This window comes from Bombyx mori, chromosome 3 (assembly GCF_030269925.1).
Source record: "Bombyx mori chromosome 3, ASM3026992v2".
NCBI classification, from domain to species: domain Eukaryota; kingdom Metazoa; phylum Arthropoda; class Insecta; order Lepidoptera; family Bombycidae; genus Bombyx; species Bombyx mori.
This window is the reverse complement of record NC_085109.1, coordinates 3,651,245-3,672,144: the sequence shown is the minus strand read 5'-3', so window position 1 is coordinate 3,672,144 and position 20,900 is coordinate 3,651,245. Positions and strand designations below refer to the sequence as shown.

General features: G+C 41.1%; 1 protein-coding gene and 1 long non-coding RNA gene across 4 annotated transcripts in view; one reads left to right on the top strand and one right to left on the bottom strand.

The window, feature by feature from the left end:
• Positions 1-4,983: 4,983 nt before the first annotated feature.
• LOC119630345 (uncharacterized) lies at positions 4,984-6,773 on the top strand. Its single transcript, XR_009976305.1, has 2 exons — positions 4,984-5,612; positions 6,411-6,773. It is a non-coding gene; the product is annotated as an uncharacterized LOC119630345 (long non-coding RNA).
• Positions 6,774-7,142: 369 nt separating this feature from the next.
• Positions 7,143-20,900, bottom strand: part of _Bre4 (glycosyltransferase) — a 188,677-nt gene continuing 174,919 nt past the window's right edge. For 2 of the 3 annotated variants that reach the window (XM_012690440.4, XM_012690441.4), the window contains exons 3-10: positions 19,117-19,324; positions 17,318-17,628; positions 15,945-16,080; positions 14,849-14,946; positions 13,940-14,129; positions 11,321-11,443; positions 11,065-11,160; positions 7,143-10,376 (exon numbers count right to left, since the gene is read on the bottom strand). In XM_012690440.4, the coding sequence (XP_012545894.1) occupies positions 10,244-10,376; positions 11,065-11,160; positions 11,321-11,443; positions 13,940-14,129; positions 14,849-14,946; positions 15,945-16,080; positions 17,318-17,628; positions 19,117-19,292 (1,263 nt within the window). In that variant the 5' untranslated portion in view covers positions 19,293-19,324 and the 3' untranslated portion in view covers positions 7,143-10,243. 3 annotated transcript variants of the gene reach the window in all.

Here is a 20,900-nt window from a genome sequence, read left to right as displayed (position 1 = left end):
TGTTGAAAATTCTTTTAAATAATTTTCACGAGTGTTACTACTTTTACTGTTTATTCTCGTCTTTATTATAGTCATATTATAATATAATATTTCCGAAGTTTCGAAATTTTTGGGAGTTTTCGTGCTTACGGAATTGATAGTAGGTATATATTATAATAGTTTTTATTAGGCCTACAAAAAAAAACAGTTCCGATTGCATCGCCGTACAGTCCGGACGCGTTCTTACGAAAAATTGTCGCTGCCGTCGCGATCTTGTGTCCTGAGTTTCACTGCATTGTCGTTGTCGCACCGATCGCGGCATTGTTGTGAATTCTTGACGCATTGTCGCTGGCGTCGCGACCTTGGATCGTAAAAACAATTCGAACTTGTTGATTGTGCATTCGAAACGACATCCTCACTATCATTTCACGCATATCATATTATTAAATCTATTTATATTATTCGGCGAGCAAAACAGTCTTTTTAAAGACTAAACCCCCACTGCGATCACCGCTTGTTGTGGCACTCACAACCCAGTGGGGCCCCACCTTCCAAACTCCACCCCAATCCCCAGCCAACTGCCGTTTTCACGGCAAAGGCACTCCCCCCCTTTGTTGCTGGTAAAGCACAAGGGGTGAACTCCTACTCAGGGGACTCGCCTTTCGGCGAGTGTGCCTTAAGTCCCGGGGACGCCCCCCCCGGGCAAAACTACGATGGAAGAAGACGATAACCCCGCGTTGTTCGCGAAATTCGTTCGAGAGTACTGCCCGGACATTATGTCGAAGTTTAGGGCGTACAAAGCTAGCCTAGTAGCCGCGACTATCCCCGACTCACCGATGTCGCCCCCCACCCCCGCGCCCGCGTCGATCGCGTCATGCGCGGCATCGAGCTCCGGCTCCGACTCCGAGTCGGAAATGGAGTTCGAGTCGGCCGCCAGCCCCGAACCCGGACCCTCGGATGGGTTCCAAACCGTCACGCGCGGCAAAAAACGCGCCCGTGCCGTGGAACCGTCCACGGCGCCAAAACAGCCTAAGGCCGCGAACGCGTCGCGTCCTAAAGTCGTGGTCACACCCGACTCCCCTCGCCGCGCAACTCCGTCGCCGAAACCCGCGTCCGTCCGCAAAATTCCCGCGCCGCCGCCGGTAATTTTACAAGATAAGACCGCGTGGGATCGCGTATCCCGTGCCTGTAAGGCACAAAACGTCAACGTCATCCATGCGCGTAACATCGCGCACGGCATACAGATAAAAACGGCCTCACCGGACGACCACAGGGCGCTGACAGCCCACCTCCGAAAGGAACGCATAAGCTTCCACACTTATGCGCTCCAGGAGGATCGCGAGCTCCGCGTAGTAATACGCGGAGTACCGAAGGAGCTCGACGTCGAGCTGGTCAAGGAGGACCTCATCGGGCAGGCGTACCCGATTGTAAGCGTGCACCGAATGCACAGCGGGCGCGATAAATTCGCGTACAATATGGTTCTCGTCGCGTTAGAACCAACCGCCGAAGGCAAACGGATTGCCTCAAGCCTCCGCACCGTTTGCGGCTTATCCGGGGTCACCGTCGAGGCCCCATATAGAAAAGGCACTCCCGGGCAGTGCCACCGCTGCCAGCTTTACGGCCACTCCGCGCGCAACTGCCACGCGCGTCCACGGTGCGTAAAGTGCCTCGGTGACCACGCGACAGCCGACTGTTCGCGGGTCAAAGAGACCGCGACCGAACCTCCGAGCTGTGTGCTCTGCCAGAAGCAGGGCCACACAGCCAACTACCGCGGATGCCCCAAGGCCCCGCGGAAGCGTCTGGCCAACGCGCCTCCAAAAACCGTCGGCCCAAAGACTTCGGCGCCCCGTGCGCCGAAGCCTGCCTTCGTGCCGGCACCGGTGCCCACCGTCTCCGCGTGGGCAAAACCGCTGCCGCTCACGCTGGCAGGGAAACCACCGGCACCCCAGCCCCTGCTCGCGCCGCGCCCCGCCCCCGCGCCCGGTCCCGCGCCTCGCCCCGGCCCCGCCCGGCCAGCCGTTAACGACTTTTCAATCGTGCGTGATTATATCGCCGCGATAAATATAGATCGCATGCGCTCATTCGCCGACGCCATGCGCAGGGCAGTCACGGCCGATGACCGCCTATACGCGACGTTCGACCATATGGACGTCATCGAGTCCGTCCAGCGTACGCTGGCTTGATTACCGGTAATCAATGGCCAACAACGGTAGGGAGAAACCGCGTTCCTTAAAGTTAGCATTTTATAATGCTAACGGACTCGCGCGTCAGCGCGATCAAGTATATGAGTTTCTCCGTGACAATCTCATCGACATCCTTCTGGTGCAGGAGACCTTCCTAAAGCCCTCGCGTCGCGACCCCAAAGTCGCGAATTACGTCATGGTTAGGAATGACAGACTCTCCGCCCGCAAGGGCGGGACTGTCATTTACTATAGGAGGGCCCTGCACTGCGTCCCTCTCGATACTCCCTCGCTCTTACATATCGAGGCGTCAGTGTGCCGCATCGCGCTGACGGGTCACCAGCCGATCGTCATCGCATCCGTTTATCTCCCCCCTTACAAACCCCTCCTGAGCAGTGACCTCGAGACACTGTTCGGTATGGGGGACGCGGTCATCCTGGCAGGCGATTTAAATTGCCACCACACTAGGTGGAACTGCCATCGCACGAATGTGAACGGTAGGCGTCTCGACGCGTTCATAGACGACCTCACATTCGAAATATTCAACCCCCCGACCCCCACGTACTATCCGTACAACGCCGCGCGTCGTCCGAGCACAATAGATCTGGCACTGCTGAGGAACGTAACTCTGCGCTTACGCTCCATCGAGGCAATGTCAGAACTCGACTCAGACCACCGACCTGTCGTCATGCAGCTCGGTCGCCCACTCAACCGCGAACCAGATACGAGGACCATGGTGGATTGGAAGAAGCTGGGCACGTGCTTAGCTGACACCGCTCCACCAATCCTCCCTTGCGGCCCGGATTCAACTCCATCCCCCGAGGATACCGTCGAATCCATAAACATCTTCACTGATCATGTCTCGACGGCGATCATAAGATCTTCGAAACAAGTCGATGTGGAGGACTGCTTCCACCGCATCAGACTTTCCCCCGATCTTAGGGACCTCGTTAGAATCAGAAACGCGGCAATCCGGGCCTACGATCGATATCCCACGGATTCAAACCGGACTCGGATGCGTCGCTTACAGCGGGAGGTCAAATCCCGCTTAAGCGACGCCCGAAACGAAAACTGGGATAGTTATTTAGAAGAACTCGCGCCCACTCACCAAGCATACTGGCGACTAGCTAGGACCCTCAAGTCCGAAACTATAGCCACTATGCCGCCTCTCGTACGCCCCTCAGACCAATCACCGGCTTACGATGACGATGACAAGGCAGAGTTGCTGGCCGATGCACTGCAAGAGCAGTGCACCACCAGCACTCAACACGCGGACCCCGAACACACCGAGTTCGTCGACAGGGAGGTCGAGCGCAGAGCTTCCCTGCCGCCATCGGACGCGTTACCCCCCATTACCACTTCCGAGGTCAAGGAGGCGATCGATAGCCTACAACCACGGAAAGCTCCCGGCTCCGACGGCATCCGCAACCGCGCGCTTAAACTGTTACCAGCCCAACTGATAACGATGTTGGCCACCATATTAAATGCTGCTATGACGAACTGCATCTTTCCCGCGGCGTGGAAAGAAGCGGACGTTATCGGCATACACAAGCCGGGCAAACCGAAGAACGAAACCGCGAGTTACCGCCCCATCAGTCTCCTCCCGGCGATAGGCAAACTATACGAACGGCTCCTTCGTAAACGCCTCTGGGACTTCGTATCCGCGAACAAAATTCTGATAGACGAGCAGTTTGGATTCCGCGCCAGACACTCGTGCGTCCATCAAGTGCACCGCCTCACGGAGCACATCTTACTAGGGCTGAACAGGCGGAAACCCATTCCGACAGGAGCCCTCTTCTTCGATATAGCGAAGGCGTTCGACAAAGTCTGGCACAACGGTTTGATATACAAACTGTATAACATGGGAGTGCCAGACAGGCTCGTGCTCATCATACGAGACTACTTGTCGAACCGTTCGTTCCGATATCGAGTCGAGGGAACGCGTTCCCGGCCCCGTCACGTCACAGCCGGAGTCCCGCAAGGCTCCGCCCTCTCCCCGTTACTATTCAGTTTGTATATCAACGATATACCCCGGTCTCCGGAGACCCATCTGGCGCTCTTCGCCGATGACACCGCCATCTACTACTCGTGTAGGAAGAAGGCGTTGCTTCATCGACGACTTCAGACCGCAGCTACCACCCTGGGACAGTGGTTCCGGAAGTGGCGCATCGACATTAACCCCACGAAAAGCACAGCGGTGCTCTTCAAAAGGGGTCGCCCTCCGAACACCACGCTGAGCATCCCTCTCCCGACTAGGCGCGTCAACACCCCCGCCCCCACCGTTCGCCCAATCACGATGTTCGACCAGCCCATACCGTGGGCCCCGAAGGTCAAATATTTAGGCGTCACCCTCGACAGTAGGATGACATTCCGCCCCCACATCAAGACGGTACGCGACCGTGCCGCCTTCATTCTAGGACGTCTCTACCCGATGATATGTAGGCGAAGTAAAATGTCCCTTAGAAATAAGGTGACACTCTACAAAACTTGCATACGCCCCGTCATGACCTATGCAAGTGTAGTGTTCGCTCACGCGGCCCGCATACACTTAAAATCCTTTCAAATCATTCAATCCCGTTTTTGCAGGATAGCCGTCGGAGCCCCGTGGTTCGTCAGGAATGTCGACCTCCATGACGACCTGGACTTAGAGTCCATCAGTAAGTATCTGCAGTCGGCGTCCATGCGCCACTTCGATAAAGCGGCACGACACGAGAACCCTCTCATCGTGGCCGCCGGTAACTACATTCCCGATCCTGCGGACAGAATGGAAAGCAGTCGACGTCGCCCAAAACACGTCATCTCGGATCCTCCCGATCCACTAACGGTGCTTTTAGGTACTTCAAGCACCGGTCACCGTTCTCGTCGAACCCGTCGCTTGCGACGAAGGGCTCGACGAGTAAATTAACTCTCAGACACAGCCCACTGAGTTTCTCGCCGGATCTTCTCAGTGGGTCGCGTTTCCGATCCGGTGGTAGATTCTGCGAAGCACGACTCTTGCTAGGGTTCGTGTTAGCAACATCGTCAGGTTTGAGCCCCGTGAGCTCACCTACTAAAGTTAGGGTTACGCTGAAATAGCCGCTAGGGCTATCAGCTTAGGTAGGAAAAAAAAAAAAAAAAAATAAATAAATAGGCCTACTAATAGTACCTACTCGTGAAAACTGCAGAAAATAAAATAGATAGGTAGTGTTCATACTTTTTTGTTTTGCTTCGCCGATCTTGCATTCCGTAGATTATATACACTAATTTATAACATTACATTCTCTTTGATTGTTTTCGACTATTTATTTGCAGTGTCAGTAATGACATTTAGGGTAGGTACCAATTTTTCAATTTTCTTATTTTTTTCATTAAATTTTATTTGAAAATGCCTAAGTATTATCGGTTCAGAGCCACGTCCCCTACGAGGAGACCGAAGAGGTGCCGAGATAAGGAAAGAGAAAGAGAAGCAGAAAAGTAAGTTTTGATAGTCAGGGATTTACTCTTGGCTTTGTAGCAAATTCGTTAATGGAGAATACGTCCATTTATTTCTTTGTATCTAACATATACATATGTGTAACTTAATTACACGTCATTTCGGATCCTCCCGATCCACTAACGGTGCTTTTAGGTACCTCAAGCACCGGTCACCGTTCTCGTCGAACCCGTCGCTTGCGACGAAGGGCTCGACGAGTAAATTAACCCTCAGACACAGCCCACTGAGTTTCTCGCCGGATCTTCTCAGTGGGTCGCGTTTCCGATCCGGTGGTAGATTCTGCGAAGCACGGCTCTTGCTAGGGTTCGTGTTAGCAACGTCATCCGGTTTGAGCCCAGTGAGCTCGCCTACTAGTTAAGGCGACGCTGACACAGCCTCTCAAGGCTATCAATTTAGGTAGTCAAAAAAAAAAGTAGCTTAATGTTAATAGAGAAAGGAGAGTGCAGTAGTACTTTATAGCAGGGTGGTGGCACCTACTCGTGCGGAATCACAAGAGGTGCTACCACCAGTATAATACAGAAACGTGGCTTCAGGAAACACATTTCTTGATTAACTACCTACAACGTACACTTCTTGATTAACTACCTACACCTACAACGTAAATGTGCCACTCACCTTGAGATATAAGTTCTAAGGTATCAAGTATAGTTACAACGGCCGCCCCACCCTTCAAACCGAAACGCATTACTTCTTCATGGCAGAAATAGGCGGGGTGGTGGTACCTACCCGTGCGGACTTACAAGAGGTCCTACCACCAGTAAAAACTTGTGTTTTTGCAGATTTAATGTGAATACGGAGTTGAACAACTGGCTCGATGTAACCTTGGCTTGTCAGCCGGCACCAAACTGGTACATGAGACGGACAGCTTGGCGCGAGAGTCCGCCCCTGATGGGCGTTCCAAGACAACTAGCAGCCGGACTGAGAGCTTCAGTGCAGCTGACTAATAGACCGATATTCATTTTCAAAATCCCTTCAGTGCGATCTCAGGATTGGCTAAGTCTTTTGTAATGTTCGATTTTGGTATTAATCACAGAATTGTTTATGTGTTTTATTTTCAGTTTTTTTTATAAGATCATTTAAATTTATTATATACAGCGCTATGTTCAGGCTTTGGTTTTCATTAAAATAATGTAAAAGCAAAATTTATTTATTTATTCGTGAATTAACAGTTAATAAATTAAAGGACTGCTATAGGCTAATGATGACGATGAAACGCCTGATTAAACTTATTATTGGCGTCCTCAATTGTTCCAGAACATATACATTTATAAAGGTGGGTGGCGCATTTACGTTGTAGATGTCTATGGGCTCCAGTAACCACTTAACATCAGGTGGGCTGTGAGCTCGTACACACACATCTAAGCAATAAAAAAAAAATTGGGTGGCATGTGTATACAATACATTAGTAACGGTAGGAGATCCACCATCATTGGTCACGGAATGAACATTAAAATTCACCCGCGTTTCGGGACTGTCCAATTTGAGCAAGGGTTTAGAATGAAACAAACCAGTAATAATAAAAAACAAATATTTATTTTTTTAAGAAACAATTTTGACAAAAAAAAACATCTTTTCGCATATCACTTCCCTTTAAGTACTTCAAGGTCTAAGCTATCTATCACCTGGCTAGTTACTTATATTTAATTATTATACTTTAGGTACATAATGGATAGCAATAGCATTAGAAGATACAATATGATTTAAATGCTAACGATAGAATGTTTTCAATTAGAATTGTAAGATCAGTTGTGAATTTCTAAAATTGGAAATATTTTTACCGAATCGACAGCTTCATCAATGTTCCGTTTACGTCAATAACTTTTAAAGCTTTTTTTTTACGAGTACTGTCGATTAGACAAGTGAAACGAAAAAAAAAACTCTTTTGCTTCAAATAATTGTGATGGAAAATATTCTTTTATGGGGTTTTTTGACTTTTTTTTACCCGCAAAAGGGTCTTACAGTTTGAAGGCTACCCATTACTACATTACAGTTGGGATTGCGACCCGATGTCTCGGGATGAGCGAAGACGCTGATTACGAAAGTAACATTCATCATATAATTCGTAAATGGGAAACTTGCAAAATTTTAAACGAGTTCTTATTGGTAATTCGTATTTATCATTTCGTCTTCAGACACAGTTCTGTTTCGTCCAGTATCTATCTTAAAAAAGCTTAAAACACTAATTTTTGTTGCCAGTCGTCAATCAAAATTGTTATCCGAAAATTATGGGTAATGAATGAAAATGATTCAAGTTATAAGACTTACTCATTTTCGCTTTCATAGAATTCAGTAGAGCATATCGTTATATCATTACATTGTTATAATAGAACCATTTTTATATTTTTCAGTTAAATTGCTAGATTAAATTGAAGGTTTTGAAATCTTAATTATGGTAGCATTGTACCAACCACATGGTAATTGGTAACACTGAAATGTCCTAAGCCTGTACTGTCGGTCACACTGTATTGGAAGATTTTAAAATATTTTTTATAGATTAAAGTAAATGCAGAAAATCTAAAAAAAAGAACGATGCACTCTGTATGTCTCAAATAAAATGATTTTTTTTCTTCGATAAATTCGAATGAGATTTTACATACATTGTTATCTTACATATTGAAACCGGAATATAGGCCGTTCCGAAGATTTTAATTGCTCGAAAAACAATAAATATATTTAAATATTTTTAAAGAATTTAAATGTTCAGTGAGATTCGAATGATCATTGTTATTTGAGTTAAAAATCATGTCTTTCCAAAATCGTCGATATCACATTCATTATCTTAAATACTAAATTTTAGGTAACGTATTATTTATTATTATTATTAATGTACATTTATTATTATATAAACTGAAGTTTTCAACAAAACGGCAAATATTGCGCCGTATATTATAACGCTTATTTTCATTTAATTTCTTTTGAGAATCAAACTGTTCTTAAATTAAATGCTTATAAAAAAAACTTAAGTACATACATAGATTCGAAATTTAAATATCGCATTAAAGCACAACATGTTGACGGTCGCTTGGAAAACATTTTTTTTAGGCTTGTATCACTAGATACCATAGACACAGTGTGAACAGAGTTGAAAATAATTAGGCCATACTATTAATATTATTATTTCAATTGACATTATTTTAATGGCTTCAGGAACTTAATTGATAAATTATAACGGTGATTATCAATTAAACAGTTTTCCTGTTTGTTAATGAAACTGAGTCAAAGTATATTAAAATTAAAAATATTTTTGTCTGACCATCTCTTTGTCTTAACATTTTTTTTTTAGAATACCATTACAATTCAAATAAACTTTTTTGGCAGTATTGCCTATGTACTTTTGGACACAGCGTTGAAAAAATCAAAACTGTTAAGAGATTAATAATGAAAGAGATTCATTAATATGGTCAATAAATTAAAATGATAAAAAAAAAAAGCTATTTTTTCTTTTGAACGGCCGGATTTCTCCTGATTTGTTTTATCGAGCCTCGTCCAAGGTACAAACATATTATGTAACATTTTCATATTTAATTATTATTATTTTCATACACAGTTAAACGCTCTTAGCGTTTTTGATAAACTTATCTTAACATTAACAACTATGTATCTATATTGTCAAGCTGTACACGCTATTAATATTCCAATTAAGTATTATTATTTGTTCTTACATAAATTACATTAATAAAATTGAGTTTATTTTATTTATTTATGTATTGGTATAAAAGTTTATACGCTAAGCTTATTTTAATAATTTGTGTATTAACGACTAGTTACATGAAAGAAATAAAATAAAAAAAAAACATACGAAATAGTTATAGAAATGAAAAAAAAAGTAATTATAAAAATATATATATATCTTTTGTGATTCAAATAAAGCATTCAAAGCGTTGTACTTAATTTTAAAAGTTCACCTTATAAAGTCTAATTAAATTAAATGTAAAGATATAAAAAAAAAATTATTATCGTTTCATTTTCTTTTTCATAGTATTTGTTTATTAGTAGTGATAAATACACTATAGCATCTTAAATGAACTGCGCACGGATTTAAATCTAGCTAACGTCGACTTAAAGCATGTTTTTTATTGTACGATCCAAAGAAAAGGGCATTTGACATTTGTTTTAATGTCACTGGAGGCAAAGTTCGATCAGTTCCAGCAACTAGTTCAAAGCACAGACTCCTAACTCGATTATTACTTGGCATTTGAAATGGGATGTCATTGCTTTTAATAGAATGTAGTCGCACATTATATGTCCAAGAGAGTAAGAGCTGATGAGAAAACCATTTTATACGGAATACAAAAATATCTAAGTCTACAATCAGTCGCGTTTTTTCGATCGACCTTACCAGCAAGAATCCAGGACGAACGATATTAATATAGTATATAATATAAACAGAGTTACGAGATCAACGTGGCACGATGAAATTAAAATCAAACGACATTATCTATATGCAAAACAGAAAATGCACTGGTAACACTGTTTTTTTTTTGACGGGGCAACACTAAAGTGACTTCGTATTCACTGTTGAGTTTTTGTCTATGGCAGCACCGGTTTTACGTTATCCGCAACGCTGATGTTACCTGTCGTCGCCAAACAGCAGCTTGGCGAGGTATGTCCATCAGCTGCGCTCGTCGATGTTCGCGACCACGTGCGTGTAGAGGTGGTACTGTACCACTTGCACCAGCTCGTACTCGAGGGTCGAGAGCCCGTCCTGCTGGTACGTCTTGCTCGTTTGGGACAGCAGTTGGTACCTGGAAATTTAATTAAATTTGAATGAATGAATGAACGAATGAATAATTTTATTTCAGACAACAACAACAAGTCAATATGTGTACATAGTATCATAGAAACATACTTAAAATTAACAAAACCAATCAAATAAAAAAAGTTACATTTATGAAAAATAATGATCAGTAGAATACATTTAAAATATTACATTCAACTGATCCTTTTTTTACTGGTGGTAGGACCTCGGAAATAGATTTCTTATTTATTAATTTTTTTAATAAATTTTATATAAGGTATTGAATTTAGTTTATTTATAAATTGTTGTATATTAACCCTTTGATATCGATTTTTTTTTAATTAATATTAGAAGTTTTTTTTTTTACTTTTTTTATTGCTTAGATGTGTGGACGAGCTCACAGTCCACCTGGTGTTAAGTGGTTACTAGAGCCCATAGACATCTACAACGTAAATGCGCCACCCACCTTGAGATATAAGTTCTAAGGTCTCAAATATAGTTACAGCGGCTGTCCTACCCTTCAAACCGAAACGCATTACTGCTTCACGGCAGAAATAGGCGGGGTGGTGGTACCTACCCGCGCGGACTCACAAGAGGTCCTACCACCAATAAATAACACTAATTTTATTATAGTTATCAGATAATATTTAAATGGTGTGTATTTGAAAAAGAATATTAGGGGATGCGTTAGTTACCTCTTTGGATTCGGTACGGATTTTTTGTGATCTAACATCGCGTATCTCGCGATCGACATTTTGTATCTCGAAATGTAATAATTCATTTTTTTCAACCTGAAAAAGAAAAGCATTTTGTTGTTATATAATATAATCGTATACAATGTCCATATAGGTAGATACAGAATGTGAACTAGTAACTAGTAAAATTAGCGCGAAAATTTGAACACTTCAGACTTCAGTTTTTCAGTTTGGAGCATACGAAGAAGATATTCACCTATAGAACATGTCGTCGTCCTCTCCTCCCCAGCCCCAGTACTTGTTGGAGAATCCGTTGACATTGATGAACTGCTCCAACGTTAGAGCCGACACGCCGCCGAATATATCTTCATATGGTAATCTGGAATTTAATGATACAAATTATATGAGCTGTAAGGTCATCTGTAACTATACTGAGACCTTAGAACTGATAGGTCAAGTTGGGTGGCGCATTTACGTCGTAGATGTCTATGGGCTTCAGTAACTACTAAACACCAGGTGGGCTGTAAGCTCGTCCACCCATTTAAACCCAGCAATAAAAAATTAAAACCTCTCTAGAAGTCGAAGAGGGCGTAATGGAAATAATCTATAGATCTATCACGATAGATACGTCGAACAAAAACTATGTACCCCTTTTTACGAATTGTAAGGAGTATGAAATTTCCCACATATATAGAGAATATAGAGGAGAGCAGAATCTTTTTTTTTTAATTATGCATAAAAATACATTAAATCAGTAAAAAAAAGATTACACACACTACCATGTACTTGACACACACACGCATGTATACTCTTTTGTTTATGGTTAAAGTCTGTGGTTAAATTGAGAATAGATTAATACTGTTCGTCTTCAATATTATTTATCTATAGTGTAGCCTTGGCGAAATTTGTTATTATAGAGGTGTATGATAGTCATTGACAATAGACTCATAATAATGTTCAAACTTATAATTTAAATTAATTATAGTCGAATTTCGACTACGGGACGACCACTAGTGCGAATTAATGATATAGTATAGTCTTTCACACGCGGATTCGCTTGCGTTAATGTAAAAATATGAATTGTCTTTCGATTATAATATTTAAAAAAAAATAAAAAAAATATTGCTTAAATGTAGATGTTCACGGCCCACCTGCTGTTAAGTGGTTAATGGAGCCCATAAATATCAATAACGTACCTGAGACCCGAGTCTCAGTTCTATATTACTGCTTCGCGGCCGAAATTGGCAGGGTTGGGGTACCTACCGTACGCAACATCTCATGATGATTCGTTGAGTAGATTAAGACATTAACAAAAAAAAAAAAAACGTATTTATTATATTGATTATGTACCTATGTGATTTTTATTATTTGAATGCTTATTAAATCAATTAGACAAAAGTGACGGAACGTATTTCGATGAGGTTTCCCACAAAGATAGTTAATATCCTGGATTGACACATAAGTTTTATGACATGACCCGGACAACGCCGGCTGCTATCATAAATACGACAGTTTGTTCTCTGGTTCGAGATTTTACGAACCTACAAATCGACCAGTAGCAGTTTATGGGCTTGAGGATAATACATACACGAAAGTCTTTATCCCGGGAAGAAGAGTGAAAATAATTATATTGAAGCCCGAAAAACTTTTTGGAGTTTACTCCTTTAGAATCGATTTACATATATAGGCCCGGGGTATGAAAATTATGGGGACCAAAATCGTACTAGCATGTCACACGAAATGCGTTATGCGCCTGATTGCGCATGTCACACGAAATGCGTATCGCAGGTGACGCCGGGCTGCTGCGCCGGCAGTCCGCCACAAAGCCTCGTACTGATCGCGCGTTTCTCTCATTATTGTATTTTCATATATTTGTTAGTCGTTTGTTTTGTGTCTCGTTAATTTGTTAATAATCTGTAGTGTATCATGTTGTCGTAATATTGAACTATTTCTCGTATTGTTTCGTTTAATTTTTTATATCCAGTAAACTCCAGTCGTGCGTCGGAGCGGACACACACACTTTTTTTTTTTTTTGACATTTCAGGGAAGTGATAATACTATCTACGTACGACAGATGGCGCTCGACTAGTTTAAATAAATGGTAGTTTTTCGTGTGTAATATGAACAATAAATACACAAGCAAAAAAAACAAAAATTTTAGTATGAAAAAAAATCGCACAATACATTCCGACTCGAGCAGCTGAACGAGACGGAGCTCTTTGTTGTTATTACTGTACACTTGAAATTTAATAAACAGAATTAATTAGAAAAGTTAGTCTTGATTAGTATCACTGTCAAAGTCAATGAAGACAATGACGTCAGGTTGCCGACGTCATCATTTTTAAAAAGAACATGGCGCCAATTGAGCCTTCTTATATACAGGGTGTTACAAAACTACCCGTAAAGCCGAAAGGAGGTTAAATAGGACCTTATAACGAGTCCATTCACAATATTTAAGAACCGTAGTAACGCTGTATCATATACCAAAAAAAATAAAAAAATGTTATTATTTTCAGTGATGTGCAAACCCTATTTCAATAAAATTAAAGAGTAAATAAACTACGCAGAATGTACCTGCATTTCTACCTAATTCGTGGAACGTTAAAAAATTTAAAAGACCTAACCTAAAGAAACAACCTAAACGAACACTTACACACTTAAACGTCAAAGTTACGTAGGCCTTACTATTCAATAATCTGGTTCTTTGACATGACAGCTTACTAGGGTTGATAAAAGTTTTTGCTTTGATAATTAAATATATTTTTTACGGTGTATTTTGTAACACGTTGTACATACTATTGTATTGTATATATATAGTTGTACACTATACATATGTATAGCCGTATACTGTGTGAGGGTGAGTAGATATACGTACTTGAAATTAAGTTTGTCTATGGAAGCGGACATGTGCCTCGGCTGTTTGGGGCACGTGTACATGTTTCGCGTATCGAGCGGCAACAGATCGATGTCGTGGAATATGAAGCACATCCAGCCGCCCGCCTCCAGTCTCTGGCTCTCGATAAAGCCGACGTTCATCAGTTTCGCGCGATTGAAGTCCTTGTTACCTACGCGACAAGGGCCAGTGTGCTTAGTGCGAGTTTTTTAACGTTCTCGACAGCGTAAAAGTTAGCTCATATTTGTGTATGGAATGGGATCGTTTGCCTACGTTTGCCGCTAGGGGCGCTGTTCCAACTGCATACAAAATTGGGCTAACTTTTACGCTATCGAGAACGTTAACAAACTCGCACTAAGCACACTGAATTGAATATGACATGTTTTACGGAACAACACGGCTCATTATAAAATTTTACGTAATAAATAAAAATTTACAACATTTCTCTATATATTTATTTAATCTATACTTATATTTCGCGAATCATTAAATAATTATTTCCAATTACTTTTTTTTTCAAATTAGATCGATCCTTCATTCACGTGTTTTTTCTTATGATTGAAGGATTACTGGTGGCCCGGAGGCCTTCCCAGTTTCACCGGGACAGGTCGGCGAGCAAAGGCTCAGCCAGGAGGGTTGGGATTAGCTAATAGCGCCTCCAAGGAAAATCTAACGTGCGTCTGATATTCTTTATATGCATCTTTAAAAATAATTTCGGGTCTGCTTTCACAAAAAACAAAAAACTTTCTGATGTTTTTTGATGCCCAAAATGGTTCCCATTACCTTGAAAGTTATGAACTGTCCTCGCTGCTGTATTATTGTGAGATAATTTCCTAATACATATATATTAAATAGCTAAGAAGTTTTTATTTTCTCTTCAAATAAATATACCTTCTTGTTCGATTATGAATATTCCATATTCGATTTGCTGCTTCATTAAGAACGGGTGCATGTGGTTCAGGAATACGGCCAAGTGCTGTTGGCGATCTCTAAGGAAAACGAATATCATGTAAACGAAACACTGAAGATTTATAGGTTTTTTATTTAAATATATATATTAAAAATATGTAGGTTTTTTATTTAAATATATATATATATATATTAATAATATATAGGTATATTTATCAGTCTTTGGTATCCATAACACAGGGAATCCTAGGTTAGGACGGATGATCGTGCGTGATTTTTTCCTTGTTAATATTACTATTATTATTTTAGAATTTGGATCGTGGCGCAAAATCGGAATCATTGGAAGAGAAACGCGGTTGTTTATGCCCTGCTACTACAATATAAAAACCGCAGAGCGTCAAGACGAGGAGTTTTTTTTATAGCCTTTATTAACAATGTAGTTTAAGTTACATTATTATTATTTTTACAACTCGGTCACTAGCGCGATATAGGTAGGTGTTATAAATTTAAATATGTAAATATACACTTATTGTCTAGTTAATCGACACCGGTTTCTTGATCGTCTTGCTGTACAGCATAGGCCTCCCCAAGGGTTCACCATAATGTTCTATCCTAATATTACTATACGAATGATTAAATGTGGATGAAAAGTACCGAAAATAACATGTTGTAGCAAATTTCATACGCACATAAAGTAATTTTGGGGGCCGATTTTATCGTTGCGTATGTACATACATGCCGTCATTTAATTAAGCAACACGGAGCAACATTCCGTGGTTGATATGAAGAAGCGATATTTTATGCAAATTTTACAATTAAGGTTTCCAGAATTTAATTCAGGGCCTGTAACGGACTTAATTTTGGCGGGTTTTTGGGGTTTACCACAGATTATACACTGCCAACGAGTTAAAGTTGCCAGTGACTTTTTAAAACCCAGTACAAATGACGAGTCGTATGCGACAAATACCTTCGCCACCCAACTGTTTTTGGGTTTTGAACCGGACAACCCACCGAACTTGGAAAGTTAAGCTAATCTAGAGGATAAAACATAAAAAAACATTGACATAATAATATTTACCTGTATGGCACTATGATAGCTACTTTATGATTGGCGGTACAGTTGGGCGGTACGTAGTGCCCACCCCACTGTACTTCCGGGTAACGCTTCTCCACCCAATCCAGCTCCAAATCTGTTTTGTTTACTTGTATTGGTCCTGAAATTGTTTTATATGTATTTTTTTAAAGTAGGCCAAGGGGTCTTACTTAAACTATCTCGCTATTAATTAAATACGCGATCTACCCACACAGGATATGCCTCTGCATCATCCGTCAGTTTTCGTATTGTCTAACTTCTTATCGGTATTGAGCACTAGGAGTATTATATGAAAACGAGTTTGAGACATGAGTTCGAATTCTTATTTATCGAATTACTTTAATATCCTAATAAGGATTACTTTATCATTCGAAACAATGCTAGGCAATTTGCGGAAAAGGTTGATTACACCTATCTAAGCGACCTACAACGTCTGTAGTGACTTTTGTATTAGTTTTTATCAAACTTAGGACTCGACAGTCGCAGCATAAACTATCAAGCGTCTTAAGCAATAGATTTTTTTAATAGCTTAGATGAGTGGACGAGATCGCGGATCACCCGGTTTTAAGCAGTTACCAGACTCTCTATACATCAACAATGTTAATACCGCCAACTACCTCGAAACATGAGTTCTAAGGTTTCAGTTTTATGATACAGCCGCTGTCCCCATCCTTCAAACCGAAACGCATTACCGCTTCACGGCACAAGACATAACGTAGAAAGCCAATTCACGTTGGAATACCGGATATTCCGTATTTCGGAAATAAACTCGTGATTGAGGGTACTTTGGACAGTACCGACACGTGTTGGTCTATTCAGGAAATATTAACATCTCCATATTTTGCAACACAATGCTTTGCTAACAATTTCTCTTTTCCCTACCTATACTGTTAGCCTTGAGAGGCTATTTTAGCTTCGCACTAACATGTAGGTGAGCTCACGGGGCTAAAACCGGAGTGTTGCTAACACTGGCCCTAGCAAGAGCACTTCTTCTCAGAATATACCACCGGATCGGAAACGCGACCCACTGAGAAGATCCGGCGAGAAACTTAGTGGGCTGTGTCTATGGGTGTTAACATTGAGTGCTATGTCGCGCTTAGTCGACAACGTAACAGCAAAAATTAGGAATAAGTGCCTTAATACGTAATGAGTTCAAATTAACTATTTTCAAAACTCCTTCAAACCTTCAAAAAGCTTTAGGTTCTCAAATCTATGTCTATGTCGTTTTGACTGTTCACATTATAGCTTATTGCCAAATAAACAAAACAAAAAACACTGAATGTGTCTTTTACAAGCGGTTTTTTTTTTCAAAATAGGAATAAAGTCAACATTCTTTGTCGAGAGATTTAAGTGCTCACCCAAGTCTGGGGGACTGACGTCGCACAATGGCAACGCTGAGTCTTGCTTCTTGACCGCTCCTTCAGTTGTAACGAGATTCTTCAGGCCCTCTACGATCTTGGCGATCAACAGGGACGTGCTGGACGGACTTTTCTGTGTTACCGTCATGTTATATTGGGTTGTGTTTATTTTAAGCTCGGTTTCGTTTTTTGTAATGATCGCGTTTATAATCAAAGTGTTGTTTTGTGTTTGATTTTTCGCGTCGAACACCGGTTGAGGGATGGCTGTTGGTGATTTATTCGGCTTCTGCGATAGTGCCTTTTCGTTACTTCTGGAAATCAAATTGTTTATTACATTCATATAAGACTTATAGTTATTTTCAAGATTTGTATTTGGGTGTTCCATTGCTTTTTGTTATTGCACCTACGCTTGTCAAGACAAAATTCTCTGATTTACCCATAGAGTTTATAAATAATTGCTGCTACGATCTGTATGATTGTATTATGACGCAAATTCTATGTATCAAACTTTGTTGGATCACATATAAGATACTTTGTTCGTTACAGTACTGGGTATCGTTTACAATACGAAGCTCACACATAATCGCATCAGTGTGCTTAGTGAGAGTTTCTTAACGTGCTCGATAGCGTAAAAGTAAAATTTGTATGCAGTCCCTAGCGGCAAGCGTAGGCAAAAGTTCCAATTCCATCCAAATTTGAGTTAACTTTTACGCTATCGAGAACGTTAAAAACGTTCTTATTTAGAAGATTCTTAATAACATATCTAGAGTGTATTGTAGTCTAATTGTACTCCTGATATATTTTTGAAGTGAAAACTTCTTTAGAATCGTTGTGATTTCAAACCGGATGCAACGGAAAAAACGACAGGTGAGAGACACAAATACAAAAGAATGAGACAGAAATATACATACTATTTAATACAGCGCCATCTGTGAGATTTTTTAATACTAACGTGTGTATGAAAGCTCTTGTAGTGAATTTTAATTTAGGATTATACGTGAAATTAAAATATCAATTCACGGAGGGCGCTACCTTACAATTATTTACTAATGACAAAATTTTAAGACGTTTAGGATAATTGTATTTTAATTTTGGAAGGTTTCACTTCTACCACGTGTGAATTGCACACATGTATTTTTTTATGTTAATTGCATTATCGTCCTGAGACTGTAAGGAGCTGATCGAAGCTGTTCTTTCCTATGGACATAAATTATTGATATTTAATAGAGTTTTTTTAGCGAGGCGTTTGAACTAGTTCTACGTGAAAGTTGAACAGTGTTTTATGGTCACAGACGACCGCTATCGAAATTTTAACCAAGAATAAGCGTAGTATTTTCTTTGATTTTCACGACTCGAAGACATCATTAAAGCTGGTTTTACGATTTATTATATTCATTATATCATTTCCAACATTCCGATTCTGAAGCCTCTCAAGACTATCAGATTAGGAATTAAAAAAAAAAAAATCAGCGTAACCTTAACTAGCCGGTGAGCTCACGGGGCTCAAACCGAAGTGATGCTAACACTGACCCTAGCTAGAGCAGTGCTTCGCAGAATTTACCACCGGATCGGAAACGCGACCCACTGAGAACCACCCCGCCTATTTCTGCCGTGAAGCAGTAATGCGTTTCGGTTTGAAGGGCGGGGCAGCCGTTGTAACTATACTGAGACCTTAGAACTGATATCTCAAGGTGGGTGGCGACATTTACGTTGTAGATGTCTATGGGCTCCAGTAACCACTTAACACCAGGTGGGTTGTGGGCTCGTCCACCCAATTAAGCAATAAATAAAAAAATTACCTGAGCGTAGGTTGCGTGGCGTTGTATGTCGGCGTGTATAGATAGGTTTTGAGCGGCGAGGCGTCCAGTATGGAGCCGAAGAGGTATTCGACCGCGGCGAGCGCCAGCACGAGCAGCAACAGCAGGCGGAGCGCGCGCGTGGCCCGCCCGCCGCCCCCGCTCGCGCCGCTGCCCATCAACGCATGCGATGACCAAGCTTTTCCGACCACTAAAACAAATTTCAAACTTCGATTAGAACAAATTCAAATTCGCTATTGAATTTGAATTTGTTCTAGAATGGTACAGCCCTATCTCATCACGTGGATGAGATATATATATATATATATTTGTCATCGTCGTGGCCTAAAGGATAGACGTCCGGCGCATTCGTGTTGAGCGATGCAATGCACCGGTGTTCGAATCCCGCAGGCGAGGTACCAATTTTTCTAATGAAATACGTACTCGACAAATGTTCACGATTGACTTCCACGGTGAAGGAATAACATCGTGTAATAAAAATCAAACCCGCAAAATTAAAATTTGCGTAATCATTGGTGGTAGGACCTCTTGTGAGTCCGCGCGGGTAGGTACCACCACCCTGCCTATTTCTGCCGTGAAGCAGTAATGCGTTTAACTATATAGAGACCTTAGAACTTACATCTCAAGGTGGGTGCCGCATTTAAGTCGTAGATGTCTATGGGCTCCAGTAACCACTTAACACCAGGTGAGCTGTGAGCTCGTTCAAACATCTAAGCAATAAAAAAAAACTTCAATCAGAATAAATTCCAATTCGCAATATGACTGTATCTAGAATGATACAGCCCTATCTCATCACGTGGACGTCACAAAAGCGGCTAGGAATTCAAAAGGGATTCAAAAACCAAATGGAAAAGGGGTTCATCAGAAAATGGGCGAACTCGTCGAACTTATTTATGCCCGGACACGCCACACATCTATTTATATAAAAGAGAATGCATGTGTGTACGTTCACATAAAATTCGAGAACCATTAGCCCGATAGATATGAAACTTTGCACACATATAAATAGCAACGTGAACACTCCGACAAACATAGTTACGTTAGTGCCGGACAGGCGGGGCGGGGCTAGTGGCACTGATTTTTATTTTTTTATTTATGTTCTTCTAAAATTATTAGTAGTTAGCTTTCTGAATCGTCTTATGACTTTTATGTTTTAATATAAAATTGAATTTTGTTACGAACAAAGCGGCGGGCGCATCTAGTGTTTTATAAAAACGAAACAGAAATGTATTTTATTCTGTTGCGTCTATACTTTTACAGACTCCATTAAACGGTCTCATAGATTTATCGTCGACTCGTAATACTGGTAATACGACTAAAAAGAATCGGCAAGGCCTTGGCCTTTTCAAAATAAATGTACACTTGACTGTCATACTTATTATTGAAGTACGCATATCATGAAAATATATTAATGAGTCTTTTCCTGAAGACCTGAAGTAGATATGCAAGGTGTAAGATGAACGCTTCTGAATGAAAATAATCTGAATCTCGGAAACGGATCCAACGATTTTCATAAGATTTAGTATACAGGGGATTTAGGGAACGATAAATCGATCTAGCTACGATTTATTTTCAGAAAATGTTGTTTTATTCGTGTTTTCAATAATCAACTCTTCCCGACATCTATTGGCGAATAATAATACTATTTTTCTTAATTGAGGGCAACCAACCACTTTAAAGACACAACAAAATGGCGTTATCAAAAATAAAAACCGAGCAAAGCTCGGTCATCATCTATACTAGTTATGAATGTATCGTAACAATTT